The sequence below is a fragment of the Gavialis gangeticus genome, unplaced genomic scaffold (assembly GCF_001723915.1).
Source record: "Gavialis gangeticus isolate Ggan-Ray unplaced genomic scaffold, GavGan_comp1, whole genome shotgun sequence".
NCBI classification, from domain to species: domain Eukaryota; kingdom Metazoa; phylum Chordata; order Crocodylia; family Gavialidae; genus Gavialis; species Gavialis gangeticus.
This window is the reverse complement of record NW_017729034.1, coordinates 87,521,354-87,537,160: the sequence shown is the minus strand read 5'-3', so window position 1 is coordinate 87,537,160 and position 15,807 is coordinate 87,521,354. Positions and strand designations below refer to the sequence as shown.

The window sequence follows — 15,807 nt, the reverse complement described above, 5'->3', positions numbered from 1 at the left end:
TTCCAGTTGTTTATATAGCATGTGAATATCAAGTTTTGCCCTTATTTGAAAAATTCATATAAATATGAAGTGTACAATATCATGGTGGCCTGTCTTGTTTTGTCAGGAAATGTCTCCATGTGTCAGAAAAAACATATATGATTTTATCTACCCAAGCGGAGAGATTTTGTCTCCTTTGGATGAACTATTCATAATATTATTTTTAAAGCAGATGCTTCTTTCATTTTTTTCATGGGTGTGTGTCACTGTCAAACAATTTAAACCAAACTTCTTAAGTCTGATGATAGTTTCATTACCTGGCATGGGGGACTTGTCTTAAATTTTAGTTGGCACAATTTACTGCTGCTAAGGAATAACTGTGTTAAGTCAAAGGAAATAAACCAGTGTCAGGTCCTATGCCATTACTGAATGAAACAACATCTTTGTATTTGATTTCCTATTTCAGATTTCATCGCCCATAATTATTTGACAGTATCCTTTGTTTCATATACTAATTTCCTTTGGGGAAATCATTGCGTCCTGAAGACCTAAGATTGCACTGGAACTGGATCGAGTGTGAATGTGTGTTGCAGCTTATCCTAAGGTTAATGAAGGATGTGGCTCTCATCTTCATCACAGAACCAGAGTTTTGACCAGGAGGAGAACCCATATAAAGTATTCCTTTTTAACTAACCAGCGTTTTGATGGTAAGAGAGACTGTCTTCCTGTGACAAGCTCATGTGGATAGTCAAATGATTTTTCGTCTGAGCTTGATGAGACAGGAATTGCTGAAGACAATCGTTTGGCAGCCTGTTGCCAGGCACTCATCAGACTTTATACCATGGTGACTGAGGGAAATTGTGTGGAACAGGAAGAGTGAACGAGAGAGAGAGGGAGTGTGTGAAAGAGAGTGAGTGAGACGTCATGTGTCAGTTAACAGAGAAAAAGTTAGATCAAAGGTAGCAAATTCTTTATGGAACAGTTTTAATGATATATTTGGCCAGTTTGTAAATCCAAGAGCTTGAGCAACTGCACTTGTGTTTTTTGAGAGATCTCAGCCTGTCTCACCAAGGCAGTAAACCATCAAGTCCTAATTTCATAAGTACTTTAGTGAAGTACAGTCATTTTTGTGGTGCCAGTGAACCCAGTTGCCAGAAATTACTCTTGGTATAATTCAGATGTATTTTTTAAAATTCTGACAAGCATGCTTGAAGAAAATACTTATGCTTATGTAGAATAGCTAAATATGCTTTTCATTTTTAATGCCATTATACCTTGGATCCTCCCTGATTATGCATCAGAATTAAATGGGCAGGATTATAAGGGCAAAATGTGATGTGATGAGTGCAATGAAAGGATTCAGGTTTAAAAACACTCCTTTGTCTGTTGCTCCACTTACTGTCAAAAAGGTGGTATGAGCCTCTGTGGCAGACAGTATTGACAATCATAACATCATTTGAATCCAAAACTGAAATCAGGCATAAATTTCCTTACAAAGGTTAGGCAACCACTTCTTTAGTTTAAGAGCTGTGTTAGATGGATCCCTTGGATTGCTTCTAGAAAGAATTAACTTGTGGATCAATGTGTCTTCAACAAGGACCTTGTAAAGGCTACAGAAAATCCTTAAAATGTCTACAGCCTATTTTTGTTGTGTGTGAAGAATGCTTCTTAGCTCTGCAGTTTTTTATACTATCTTGGAATTGTATTTGTGAATACAGTACTATTAAAATTAAATGGTATGGAGTATGAAAGGCAATATGTGCTTTTGTTATGTTGCCCTAAGGCCAATTACAAGCCTATGGCATTGTTTACACTAAGAAATTCTCTGTCTTATATAGCACTTATTTATCCTTTGATTAATGTACACAATGATTTTTCTGGGCCTGGAATTCACATAAGCATACATGTAATGCAGTATTACAGTATATATACTATTTATCCTTTTTAATGTGTGTACATATTACAATTTATTTTTGTCTTTCATGTGCCCTGTTTAGTTTCTAATTATGAAAAATGAGTATTTTTTTCAGGCAATAAAAGTTCTGTGTAGAGTGATTTTTACCTCAGAACCTGTAACAGATTCTTGTGGAGTGTTTTTAGTGTATAAACTTAATGATTGTTGTTTTAGATGCCAGCCTAAAGGCAGGAATGCAATTAGATGCTAAAATTAGATTGCACTCTTTACTGATATTTACAAGGCCAGGTTTACGTAAATGTGATGGATTATTTTAGTAAAGAGCATTCAAGTAACAGGAGGGTGATTTTCATCAGCTGGCGTTCCATTTCTTTTTAAATAGGTTGATGCAAACATTTTAAGGAAGTAGGTTGATGTGACCTACAGAAGCACTTATATTTTATGAAAAACCCTACAGAATCCTGTGTATGATCCCCCAAAATATCAGTAACCCAGAGAAACAACCAATTATAAGCTTGCAGAAAGTAAAAATAACGTCATTCCACCTTTAATGCAGTCAGTTAGATGTTTTAAGAACAATTAATAGGAAACAATTTAGGGTCTGCGATGCCATCATTTTGTAAAAGGAAAAAGCGTCATTTTTTACATCAAGGAAATAATGAAGATGTATTCGCTCACACTAACTGATAGAGAAATGCACAGACCATAAGATTTAAGTTTTTTAGTCAGTACCTCTATATAATCCCTTATTTTGAGAATTTAAAACCAACCTTAAAAATGTATCTTGGATTGGAACTTGGCAGAACAACAAGACTGTGTTTGGTTCTTTGTTGCTAAACTTAAAAGGAAAGTACTGTGTAAGTGCAAGGTTTACTGTTTTGACTCAGAGTTATATAATGCTTACTTAAAAAAAATTAAATGATACAGATGACTGGTTTGACTGGTCCTTAATATGGGCAAGATAGCACTTTTACAGTTTTTAAGAAAGTAGCCAATATATTATATCTGGAGAAGTAGTTGTTGCATGTGCCTAGTAAGAATCTCTCAAAATGGGGACTCTTAGATCCCTTAAGTGTGTTGCTGAATCAGAACAACACACCATATGGTTTGTATTATACAAGCACAACCATCTAACCCTAGACAAGTATTTTCTTCTCTACTGTAAATAGCAAATGGGGTGAAGGCCAAAAGCTGTAAGAATCTTCCCAAGCAATAGAAAAGTTAAGGAGATTCTAATGTGTCACAATGATGGATGAACCAAGTTACTTTTGCCATAAAGAGCTGTACCGCTTCAAATTTCAGTGATGCCTCATGATCATTTGTTATTGGTTGCCTCGGTAGCTTTTTCAACTGCTCTCATCACCGGTGAAAAAGGATATGGTGCATTCCTAAGCTTTTAAGTGCAGGCTGCCTGCAGCTCAGATGGGAAATAGGAAGGTGAGTTCTGGAAAAGGAAAAACTAGCTGGGGAGGGCTAAGATGGCAGTTCTTAAAGCAGAAAATGAGAGTGAAAATGAAAAGAGGGGAAAAGATCCCACCCTGGTGGACTCTGGTTAGAAGAAATGGGTAATGTGATCAATGTGATTGTTTGTTTGCTTGTTTTAATTTCTGTCCAGCTGGAGTATAAATAGAAATCTGTGGTAGGCATTTGACTACATCTTACTCATCTGTATTGTGTTCAGCAATGTAACCAGATATGAATATATAGTATACGCTCATTGTAACTAACCTCCATGGGACCAGGAGAATAATTCATTAAACAAGTTGTTCACTGTAATAGGGTTAGTCCATTTGCTGCATCAGAAAAGTGAAAAAAATGCTTGTTAAAAGTAGGGGGGGTTATAAGCAGGGTTTGTTATAAAAACTTCTGATGAGGGTGTGTTCTGTGTGTGTTTGTGCATGTGTGTGTACAAACAAACAGACATATATGCACATGAGACTGGAGTACTTGTTTCAAAATTCTCAGTTTTATACCGTATTCTGATCTCACTCTTGGAGGCCTCAAGCACCCAGATCTCCATGTTTAGAGAACATAGGATTGGGTCCTAAATTCTTGTTTGCAGATGAGATTAAAGTGGTTCCAAAGGAGTCTAGCATCTGAGATGAAAATTGCATCTCCTTGAACATGAACTGACAGGTTTAAAAAAAAATCGGTTTCAACCCCCAAATACTTAATAGGTATACATATAGACTAAGATAATATAAATACACGTTTTAAGCCAAGTAGCTTAGCTAAAACTCATTTCAGATCAGGGCCCAAGTTATCAGGGTGGTCTCTCTGAAGTCAGGAAGACTTGCTCAGAGTAATCAGCCGTATCATGGCTTGTTTGCAGAATCAGGAGCTAAGTTTAAGGTTCCTCATGTCCCCTGCTGTAGCTGACATCACTGACTCTTGGAAAAATACAGAGGCTGAAGGTAATGGAGCTCCATTTTCTGCTTTGATGATACTTGTGTCCATTATTACAGAAGAAATACTGAACTCAATCACTTTCTGGTAAAAATCTTTTCAGACCAATTCTAGAGTATGTTTATTGGCAATCAAAAAGAAAGGTGTGAAGCAAAAACATCCTCAAAAGTCAAAGGTTGGCTCCCATTCTGAGCAAGATTCTAATCTTAGTTTCATCAATATCTTGTCTTCATTCAAGAGAAAAACTCTCACTGCTATTAATATTACAACCATGTCAGAGAACTTAGTTGCAGCAGGACTGCAAATTAACCTCACAACAAATCTGGTTTGAGCAACAACTTACTGTGATTATAAAATACAGATAAGGTCCAGTCAGCACTACAGACTGGAATACTGATGTAAATCTGATAACCATGGAGGTCAGTGGAAATACTCTCATTGACTTTGGTAGACCCTGCTTGTAAGCAGTTTGAACCAATGAGGTTTGAGCAGTTTGAACCCTTGTGTGATTGAACCTGTAATAGAGATGGGACTTAAAGCTGCCATACCAGAAAATCAAAATATTCTTAACATTACTTTTAACACTTTCTGATTCAGTATTTTGAATTAAAATCCAGCATCTACCAGCATTGGATGTCCTGCTATATCACAAGAGCATCGTTTCATGCTTTAACATCCTTTGTATATGTATCTCAAAGAGCTTGATCTCTGCAGCTGCTAGAAGTTAAAATGGAAGCGTGCTCAAGATGAAAAACAAAAAAACTTGCCTCCTGCCTTTAGGATTTCCTGTATTTAGCTCCACAATGTTCATTTTTATAAAATAAAGCACAGTGTAATAATGTTGGGACCCCAATTTTAGCTGTTGGAGGACAAGAATATTTAGAGAACCAGTTGTGAAAGGTAGTATTGGGTTGTTAATAAAATATTTTAAAGATTAAATACAAAGAAAGGAAAGGTAACCCCTTTTGAAAAGCCTACATTATTCTGTTTGAAAAGTGATATTTAAAAAAAACTTATGAAAGTACAGATAAAAAGAGACACAGAGGGATTCAGTAAAAAGAGCACGTTTCACTGTAATATTATGAGGTTTCTATTTGTTAATGTTAATGATTAATCAGGTCTTGTTTTATTTTGTCAGTGTCTACAACCTGCTCCAAGACTTTAAAGGAAATAGAACTCATAGCTACCAGGAAGTTGTTTTCCATTATTTTCATCCAAAAATAAATATTGCATTGTGTAGCCACAAAGGAATTAAAGATATACCATGTATATTTTTATTCTCTCATTAATTTTTTATTCAAAGTCTTTGAATAATATGTGAAATATAACCACAGTAAAACACTTTAATGACAAAGTAAAATCATACAGGACATAGCTTCTCGTCTTTTAACTAGTTTGTGTGATGGTATATGGATTTGTAACCTGCATAAATTTTGGAATTAAAAAACCTGTTTGGATCATTATTTTAGCTGGTATGACTTTGAGCAAAACAAAAATATCATGCTTAAAATATACCTACATTGGTTAGTATCCTACTCTTTTTTAAATATAAAAAGCTAATTTACTGTCTTTAAATAAGGTACTCTGAATTTTTATTATTCTAAAAGATAAAATGAAACCCATATGAAATACAAAGTTAAATTCAGGCAAGATATTGAACCAGCACAGCCCATGTTGCTGTATATGAAAGAGCCAATAGCTTTTCACCACATTTTAATTTTTTTTTCTTACAGAATACTCTGGGTATCAACACTGGCTGGTAATATCAATATGCCAAATATTCACTAGTTTTGTTTAAAACTAACAAAAGGGAATTCTTTTTCACATGGCATGTAATTAAAGTGTGTAACTCATTGCCACCAGATGTTGTGGAAACTGTCAGTTTAGCCAGACTTAGAAAGGAACTGAACAAATTCTTGGAGAAAAGGGGCATCAGCAGCTATTGAGCATGGGAATTAGGGATACAGCCTCTGAATTATATCTGCCTAGACCTTAAATGCTGGAAGCTGTGAGCGAGGGACAGTGGGAAAAAAAATCCCTGGTCATGCCCAGTTCAGTCTCCCTTTCAGCATCCACTCTCTACCACTGAGACACTGGATACTGGGCGAGATGGACCTGCGGTCTGACCCAGTACATGGCAGTTCTTATGTTCTTACTAGTATTCGCTGTGATAGACTTGAAACACTTCACAGTTAGGACAAATTCCTGCTTGTGTGACTTTTTCCATGGAAGTCCTCTGAGAGATTTCTAAGAGATGATTCCCATGAGAAGGGCTTGAAAAACTAGGCAGTCATTAAAATGATGGAAAAAAAATAAAACTATTCATGCCTGACAACCAGCTAAAGCTAGTAGTAGAATTTCTAGAGGGTCCTATTTGTTGCTATCAAAGTCAATGGGAGTTTTACCATCGATTTCACTATGAGCAGGATTGGACCTACAGTGAAATCTTGGCCCCATCAGAATTTTTACGTTGACTTACTGGGATCATGATTAGAACATAATCAAGATTACTTAATTATGTATAATATCAAGCAACAGGCAGTTTTGAAACTTTATCTTCATTATTTTATTAACTGGATTAAAAACAGAAAGCGTTCAAAGTATTCTGCATGAATGTCGCCAAAATTCCATATTTGAAACAAAAAAGAAAACAGCAAACAGTATTAAAGATTTATTTCTCTATTGCCTTGCATGGTGAGCTGTCATTACTACCCATTCAATTGCTCAGAACTGTGGCATTTTGCACATACTTCCCACAGAAATAAATCACCATACAAGATGCAAAGCAGTGAAGAATTAAGAGCTCAGTTTTTAAACTTGTATAGAGAGTGCTTTGAAGACACTGATGCAGCCTTTTGTATCACAGCAGCTCTGGTTAAAATGGCAACTTTGATGAAAATATCAGGCAAAATGAATTTAAAATGTCCAGCGGCTGATCTAATACTGCATATTGCACAGGTATATTGATAACTGGAACTGTACACTAATAAGACAAGTTATTTTGGTCCTTTATCTGTACTGTAATATATATATATAATATTACACACACACACATTCCATTACTATCTGAAAAAAGAGTATTATGGTTTCATATCACACCAATATTTTCCTTGTGTTTGTTATTCTTATTTAACAAGCAGAACTGTGCTCTGACTAGTTGTACAATATTGTAGGATACGTTGCCTTGCACAATTCCAAGTGCCTTAGAAAAATGTTTAGCTCTTTGAAGTATATATAAATATATATAAAATGAAAAATAGATTACCTAAATAAAATTGTTCAGAAAACCCTTGCAGACACATCTCTTTCTTGACTGGAATAAGTACATATGTAAGCGTAATAAATTTGATTTCTAATAGGCATTATTTAGTAAAAAAATTACTTTAATGATTTATTAAAAGTAACTCTACTGCAGATGAGCGATTCTTTTTTTTATCACTTGCAAAATAAAATTAACTTGTCAGCATCTCACTTTTAATTTTTAGAAGCTCTTCATACATCTTCAGCAGCTCTTCTGTAAGCAAGTCCTTCCCTTCAGAATGTGCTATGACCTAACAGTGATGGTTATGTTAAAAATATAAAGATAGGGTGATTATATGCAATGGAGGTGAGGGGTCTGGTTCCACCTACAGGGTGCTGACAGAAGTGATGTTTTGTTGCATAGTCAGACCCCTGAAGCACTCTACCACCATGCCCTGACAGAAATACACAGCTGAAGAGCACTTTAAAAAGTGCCTGATTGTGCGAGAATCTGAACCCTGGTTACATGAGGATTTAGATGAAGGCTCTCCAAAGCAAAGCGCCTTCATAAATTTGTCAGTGCGTGCTAGAAGCAGGGCTCCCCAGGGCTGTATTCAGAATGGGAGCCGGGGGAAGGGGAAGGAGAGAATTACATCTGGGGTTTGCCCAGGCTGTGCTGGAGGGTGGGGTGGGTAAATTGGAGGCACCCACTCCCTAAGGTGGGGGGCTCCAAACACCTGTCCTATCCTCCAGCGCAGGCTGGGCAACTCCCAGATAGATATCCCGCCCCCGCATCCTGAAGACAGACTGGGGGGGGTGCAGGGCTAGGGGAGAGAGACTGAAGACAGGTAGCCACTCCAAATTGGAGCTCAAGCCCCCAAACCCCGAGACCCAAAAGCAAACGTGTTGGGTTGTGGGGATCATTCTAATTCATGGGCTTCCTAATGGGTCTTGGAGAGAACAGGGCCGGGCCCGCAAAGTAGGGGTCTCCCTTCCTCCCACATGAGCATCTTAACAGCAGCAGAGGCTGCTACACCCAGAGCTGGGGTGGGTGGAGGGGAAACGGAGCCCCTTCCCACCTTGCAGGCCTGGCTTGGCTACCCATGCTGGGGTCTTGGAGGGAGCCAGGCCAGGCCCCCAAGGTGGAGGGGCTCCATTTCCCTCTCCCCACCACAGCTCTGGGCACGGCAACCTCTGCCACTGTCAAGATGCTGTCATGGGAGGTAGGGAACCTGCCACCATGTGAGCCTGGTCCTGCTCCACCCAAGGCCCAGCAAGGGTAGCTGGGGAGAGAACACAGCAGGGGGGCTCCCTTCCCCCCTCCCTGGCTGCACAAGGAGGAGACAGAGGTTTTCTGTCTCTTCTCTGTGACAGCCCTGGGTGGGGCTGGGCTAGTGCTCACTGCAAGCACCAGTCCAGCCTTGGAAGACCAAATGGGATGTGGGTGGAATCACCCAAAATGAACCTTGCAGGGAACGTATACGCAGGTTCCCTAAGGCACTCTGCCCTAGAGCACTCCTGTCTCATACTACATCAGACAAGGGTTAAATTTTACATGATCAGCCATTTTAAAATTGCTCTGCAGTCATGAACATTTGTTGTGTTACAGCTACAAAGCACTTTTGGGAGACTTACAGCACAAATAATGTAACTTGTATACACACCCTTAGACAGTTATGGCTCAGAGACAGTCTACTCATGGGAACTGCCTGAAGTGTTGTTTGCAAGCTGCTGCGTTGCTAACAGATTTGCTGATATACGTGCAGAAACTTGCATCTACAATTTCTGGTTAAAAGAAGTTCCAGGAAAGGGTAACGTCACCACAGTGATATGTACCCTCTCCCTCCCCCACACCCTCAGCACCACAGTTCAACTTCTACATAAGGTTGCAGCAACAGAGAGAGGCTATTGAGAGGGATGGGCCTGATAGGCCAGATCCTGGTTCAAGACGGTATGTGCTCTAGCAAGGCATCATTAAACTTTCATAGTGATATTTTCCAGCCTTAGCTTCCCAAAGTTGGTGGAAGGGTAGAGACAAAGTTGGCTGAGATATTCCTTTCTCCCTTCCCCACTTGCCATAGCTTTATAGTGAAAAATACTTTTCTAATAGGTTGGTAATCTCATTTATTACATTTCCTCGTGCAAGGACATTGGTGCAGGGAGACAAGGGGCTATATGCCATTGTGGAGCTTAGAGTAGTTTAGAAAGCCTTCCTGCAATATACATATATATATAAAACAGTCACATTTTGATCAGGGTGGACAATAATACCACCATCTTTTACAGAAACAATCAGAATGAGGCAGGTCCTTTCCTTCTCAACAGGGAACTAATCCAGCTATGGGACTGGTGCATCCTGCAGCAGACTCATCTCAGCCGTACCCCCTCTCAGGACTGGGAAAGCTACAGCAGATTGCCTTGGGGGGGTGGTCTCCATACAGAAGTATTGGTAAATATACAATGTGACCCTTCAGACCCTTCTTTGTGCACTGGAGTTACCCAGGGATAGACCTGTTTGCAAGGAAGTGACAGATCTTCTGTTCCAGCAGAGGGCTCAGTGCCAGCTCCCTTTCAAAGTCATTCCTGATCTCAGTCAAAGAACCTTCTTTATGCATACTCACCTACACAGCTGGGTTGTTCAGGATGTGTACATGATCTTCCTGGCCCTTGCCTGGCTGAGGCAGTTCTAGTACCAGGACCTCTTGTCCAGTAGAGAGCCCTAGAACCCTACCTTTGTTCTCAAACCTCCATAGCAAACGGGGAGGGCTATAAGTCCCTCTTCTTGAAGGTCTGGATGCAGGATGGTTTTCACATGTAAAGTGAAATTGTACAGCTCAGGTCTAAGGTATTCTTGGCCACAGCAGTAAGGACTTAATGTACTTACCTGGCAAAACTGAACCAGATTCTCTATTATAGTTCCATGGACATGCCCTTCAGTAACTCCAGTGTTCTGGTCATTCTGAATTATGTGTTAGAGCTGAAGCAGTTCATAGGCTTATAAGAAAGTGGGGCTAGAAGGGACCTTACAAGGTCATTTAGTCCAGTGATTCTCAACCTTTTTTTTGTACCAGGACCCTTTTGTAAACATTAATGGCCAGTCCCAACCCAGAGCCCCTCACTCCTGACCTGCTGCCCCCCACAGTGTGTGCGGAGCATGGGGAGGCCCCAGCCAGCCCCTTGCAGGCTGGAACTCTGCCGGCCTGCAAGGGAAAAGCTGTGGTTTCCCACATTTTTCTCCTTTAAAGGAGAATCCATTCTTAAAATTTGTTTGCTACCCTTTCATATATTCTTATGACCCACTATTGGGTCACAACCCACAGGTTAAGAAACGCTGCTCTAGTCCAGTCCTGCTCAAGGCAAGAGTGTCCCTAACTAAACCATCCCAACCAAGTTTCTGTCCAAACTACTCTTGACAGTTTCCAAGGATGGAGATTCCACAATTTCTCAAGGAAGCATATTTCAAGGCTTGACCATTCTCATAGTCAGAAAGTTTCTCCTAATCTCCAGAGCTAAAGCCATGTCTATCACTTCCCTTCATAGGGCAGTGACACACATGACAGTGTGTCACGCAACTGGCCACTGAAAGTGCTCTACAGCTGTGAACTGATGGAAGTGCACAGCAGTAGAATGCATTAAAAGTGCCCAATTGCACGGCAATTAGAACCCTCATTATATGAGGGTTCAGACGAAAGCGCTCCAAAGCAGAGTGCCTTCATTAACATCTGTCAGTGTGGTCGGGAGAAGTGCCCAGCTGATGCAGCTAAACTCTGCTCCCCGTGGGGGAGCTCCTGTCCACAGGGGGCACCAATCTATCCACCCCTTCCTCCAACGCTGGCTGGGCAATCCCCAGAACGAGCTCCCTCTGCTCCTTTCCCCCCCCTCCCATGCCAAAAACAGCACCAGGGCTTGGAGCGGGGAGGGGCTGGGCTACAGGGAGAGCAGCTGCAAAGACACTGCAACCCGCAACTGCAGCTCACTTCCCAGTCCGAGGGACCCAACAACATCTGTTGAGTCCCAGGGATAGCTCCAACTTATGGCACTGCACATTTGTCAGCATCCATAGTGCCTCCATAGGTGATATCCATAGTCTGTAAGGTAGCCAGCTGGAGCTCTATCTCTCTCTTTCTCTGGGGAGTGAAAACTATTAATCACTCATCCCCCAGCAAGGACCATGTAAGATACCCTTTATGGGTACTGCAATAGCAAAAAGAAATTTCTGATCAAAGGCTCAAGGCATAAGACACACCTACAATTAGGAACATGTATGTGGACAATACACCTCAAAAAACACCAGTTATTAGAAAGTACCTTCCATTTGTGCACAGTCATTGCTAACTAATGATCCTATTCACAAGAGTTTATAAGGTCAAATACACAATTGGTGTACCACATGAGAGAAGGGCCCTCATTTCCTCCACGACCTATAGTGTCACCTATCAACACTATATACTACTACATATAAAATATATAACATGGCATCTATTAAAATCACTACCAGACTACAACATGCCATCAAAATCGGATGAGCTAACCTCTTCCCATAGCACTGACACACTAAAATCTCATGGCAAAGACAACACACTGTACTAAATCATGGTATAGACTTAAGTCTTCAGAAAATGACAACAGAGTAAGAAAGAGAAAAATATATGGGCTTCTGAAGCTCTGGCGACATCTACTGAAAAGATATTGAAATATACACTATAGGTAATTCAAACTGAATTAATAGTGCTCCATTATACTTACAAGATAGTAATAATGTAGACTGCTCAAAATTAAAATTGATTAGTACTTTTAAATGTCATCTCTTAATTTCCTAATAACCAATTAAAATTCATTTTTATACACTGTAGATGTATTGAAGGTAAGAAAGTCTCCCGTTTTGTGATTCACACTTTCCTTCTAAAAAAAGAATTATCTTGTATTCCCAAAATATCAGGTGTAGGTCTTGCTGGAGTATTGATCAATACAAGCATTAATCGGTGCATTCACTGCTCACATAAATGCTCTACTAAAGCACTGACCAAAACAGGATGTATACACTGTTTACATCAGTGATACTCAATCTTCCAGCCCCGCCCAGCTAAATAAGTGGTACAGGGGTGACCCACAGGCCAGATCCTGTGTGTGAGGTCAATCCACAGGAGCAATCTGGTCACACGTGTCAGCCCGACCCATATGCCAGTGTAATCTAGCACACCAAGCCCCAGGGCTCTGCCCAGGCCTGAAACTTGGGCAGCAGGGAAGTGGTAATTAACATTGACACCCCTGCTGCCAAATTTCTGGACTGTGGGGAGCCCCACAAGGCGGGATGGCACTGCTCCTCTGGCTGGATTTGGCCTACAGGCTGGAGGTGGAACACCACTGGTTTACAAAAAAACCCGAAAATGTATTCCTGTAAGATCAGACTGCAAAGACCCCTGACAAGGCTAACTGTTTAAGGTGGCTGGTCCAGAACACACAAGATAACAACAGGATGTCCAAAATTAGAGTGATCCAGGAAAAAATGGTAATGTTTGTTAAAATACATGGTACAGGAAATGTCTGATGTAAACAATCTGAGGTAAACAAAGTTGTTTTGATCAATGTATATAAGGGGAACAGGAAACCCTTAGAACTTTTTAGCCTGCAGCAAGGATGCCAAATTTATCCAGGTGAATTGTGCTAATATCTTGCCACAAGTATCCAGGGCTAAGACCTTTTAACCGTCTGGCCATGTGCATTAGTAAGTGCTTTAAGTAATGAAACTGGCTAAGCCTTTACCACCAAATCGAGCCAATGGTCATTCTTCCTACAGCATCAAGGTCTTCAAAGGAACACATGCTGTGTACAGCAGCAGCAGCACAGACAATACTCTGACAGTGTCCATACATAGAGAGCAACACTGACCAAACAAATGGAGGAACAACTTCAAGTATGTTTTTCTTGAGAGCATGGTCTGTGTGTGTTTATCTGTGTATAGTATAGATACGCAGAGTTCGTATCAGTAGTACAGAAGATAAGAACTCATTATTCAATATGGCTAAAGAGCTCGAAAAATAAAACTAATATGCATTATAGGTTAGACTGAGCCTTTAAACTCACTCCTGAATGTGGACTGATAGGTAGCTGCACCAGAGAAGATTTGTGCCTTGGAGAGATCCTTTCGAGGCACAGCTCTTCAGACTCCAAGGCAGATCAAGGAGGGAAGTTTTGTTGTGCCCATTTTATTCTCTTTTTTTTACTTTATTAACAGATCCAAATTATCAAATAAATTTTATATTTAAAGATATATCCAATCCTCTAAAATTTATATAAAGACAGATAGCTATCTTTAGTACCTATCCTAGTCTACAGAGGTTTTTATAACTCATTACAGGAGTTTCTGCAAATGTATCTGCACTACATAATGCAACTAATATCCGTCACATGGTGCTGTTTACTCATCCACTCCCTAGAAATGGACATATGTGCAGTAGAATTTCCTGTTTTTGTAGTATGCAGTTTGTTTGCATTTTGTTTTTTGTATTTATGTTAGAGGTGGCCAAGTGAAAGAAATACATCTTACACTTGAAGTGAATGGGGGTACATGTTGTGATGGTCCTTTACTTCCTGAGGTGATCATCCTGCATGAGACCAGCCCCAGAGAAAGCTCTGTCTCTATACAGATGAGTTTTTCCCCTTTACTGGAATGCTTCATTGTGCCTGAGAAGCAAAGTTGTCAAACAGCATCTGCCCTGAAGTTTTAAACAATTTTCAAAATATTCTAAGCTGGGACCATGGATAAGAAGGTAAAGGCCAAGAACTAGCACTTGATTTGTTATCCTATGGAAAATCAGTGTAAAGATTTAAAGATGGATCAGATATACTCATAGTTTCATTGCTGAAAGTTGCTGCTCTATTTTATGCTAATTCCATGCTGAAGGTAGGGCAAGGTAGTACCTCAAAGGTTGCCCAGCTCAGGCAACTTTTCTAGTCAACAACTCACTTCACCAGATGCCATGCACTATGGTAGTTCCAGTTTCCTAAATGCTGGAGGTTTCTTAACCAGGCACAGTACACTGCCGTAGTGCAGCTAGATGAAATAAAGGCATAAATAACTAAGACTAGATCCTCATCCACTAGGTTGGGAGACAGCCTCTATGCAATGCTGGCAGAAAGTCTTGTTTGTGGATGCTACTCTATCTGAACTTAGCAGTAGCAAGGAATCCAAGACCGGTATTAACCTATGGACTGAACTGATCAACTGGGGGTTTATGCCTTGAACCATTATTCTTTTCTCCCCCCACCAGCATCAATACTTTAACAAGGCTACTCCATCTTTCCTTGCTGCCTCTCTACCCACTTGCTTGTGAGGGGATTTGCCCTCTTCTCCCTCATGCTAAACCCTGACCTAAAATTGAAGCAAGTTCAACATGGCCTGACAGGGCAGATGGAGGCTCTTTGGCGCCATTCTATAAGCACAGAGGAGCAGACCACATCATGAGTAGAAAACCCAAGAACTGGAGATAATTAGGAAACTAAAGAGGAGAGTTGGAGAGGGTCACGCCATTCTTAAGTGGAAGACACCAGTGGAACATCCGTGGTGGGTCACGGTGCCATGGCAAGGAAATTTGGTACCCAGGGCAAAGCCTGCAGTGGCAGCCCACCCCTTGCCACATGCACGGATCCAGGGAGGCACATGCCCCACACTTGCCTGAGAGTGCACCCAGCAGTGGGAACCACCCTCCCCGTCACCGCACCCCCTCATTTGAGCTGCTCGCAGCTCTGTCCCATGCCCTGCCCTGGCTGGGCAACGCCTGCTGGCATCCCTTCACTTTGGCACCAGGGGTGGTCACCCCACTCGCCCCTCCCTTTGCTACAGCACTGGTGGGTCGCGTACAGGAAAAGTGATTTCTTACACGAGACCACTTCTCTTGTACACTTGTCGCTCGTTTTCACTGCAGGTTACAGAACTGCAGGATGAGGAAAGAAACCGAATGAAGGCAGGGTAGATTTACACCTTATAGAGTAATGTGTGTGGGTGTGTGTGGGTGTTGCTTCCCTGCCAAGAAAAAGTGCAAGCCTGGCCAGTTCACTCCAGGGAAAAACACATTAGCCCTACACACACACAGGGCCATGCCCCAGGACAAATGCTTGATGAACCTGGGGGGCTCTCCTTAAATGCTGCTTTGTGCAGGCCCTTTCACAGACCACAGTTAATTTGGCTTTCCATTGGCGTAACTAAGAATAGATATTCATAGTTTCATAGTTTCTAGGGTCGGAAGGGACCTGAGTAGATCATCTAG

General features: G+C 40.8%; 1 protein-coding gene across 4 annotated transcripts in view; it reads left to right on the top strand.

Annotated features, from left to right (window-relative positions):
- Window positions 1–3,670, top strand: part of PHACTR2 (phosphatase and actin regulator 2) — a 302,090-nt gene extending 298,420 nt beyond the window's left edge. For all 4 annotated transcript variants that reach the window (XM_019527111.1, XM_019527114.1, XM_019527113.1 and 1 more), the window contains one exon: window positions 446–3,670. In XM_019527111.1, the coding sequence (XP_019382656.1) occupies window positions 446–461 (16 nt within the window). In that variant the 3' untranslated portion in view covers window positions 462–3,670. The remainder of the gene's footprint in view (window positions 1–445) is intronic.
- Window positions 3,671–15,807: the final 12,137 nt, after the last annotated feature.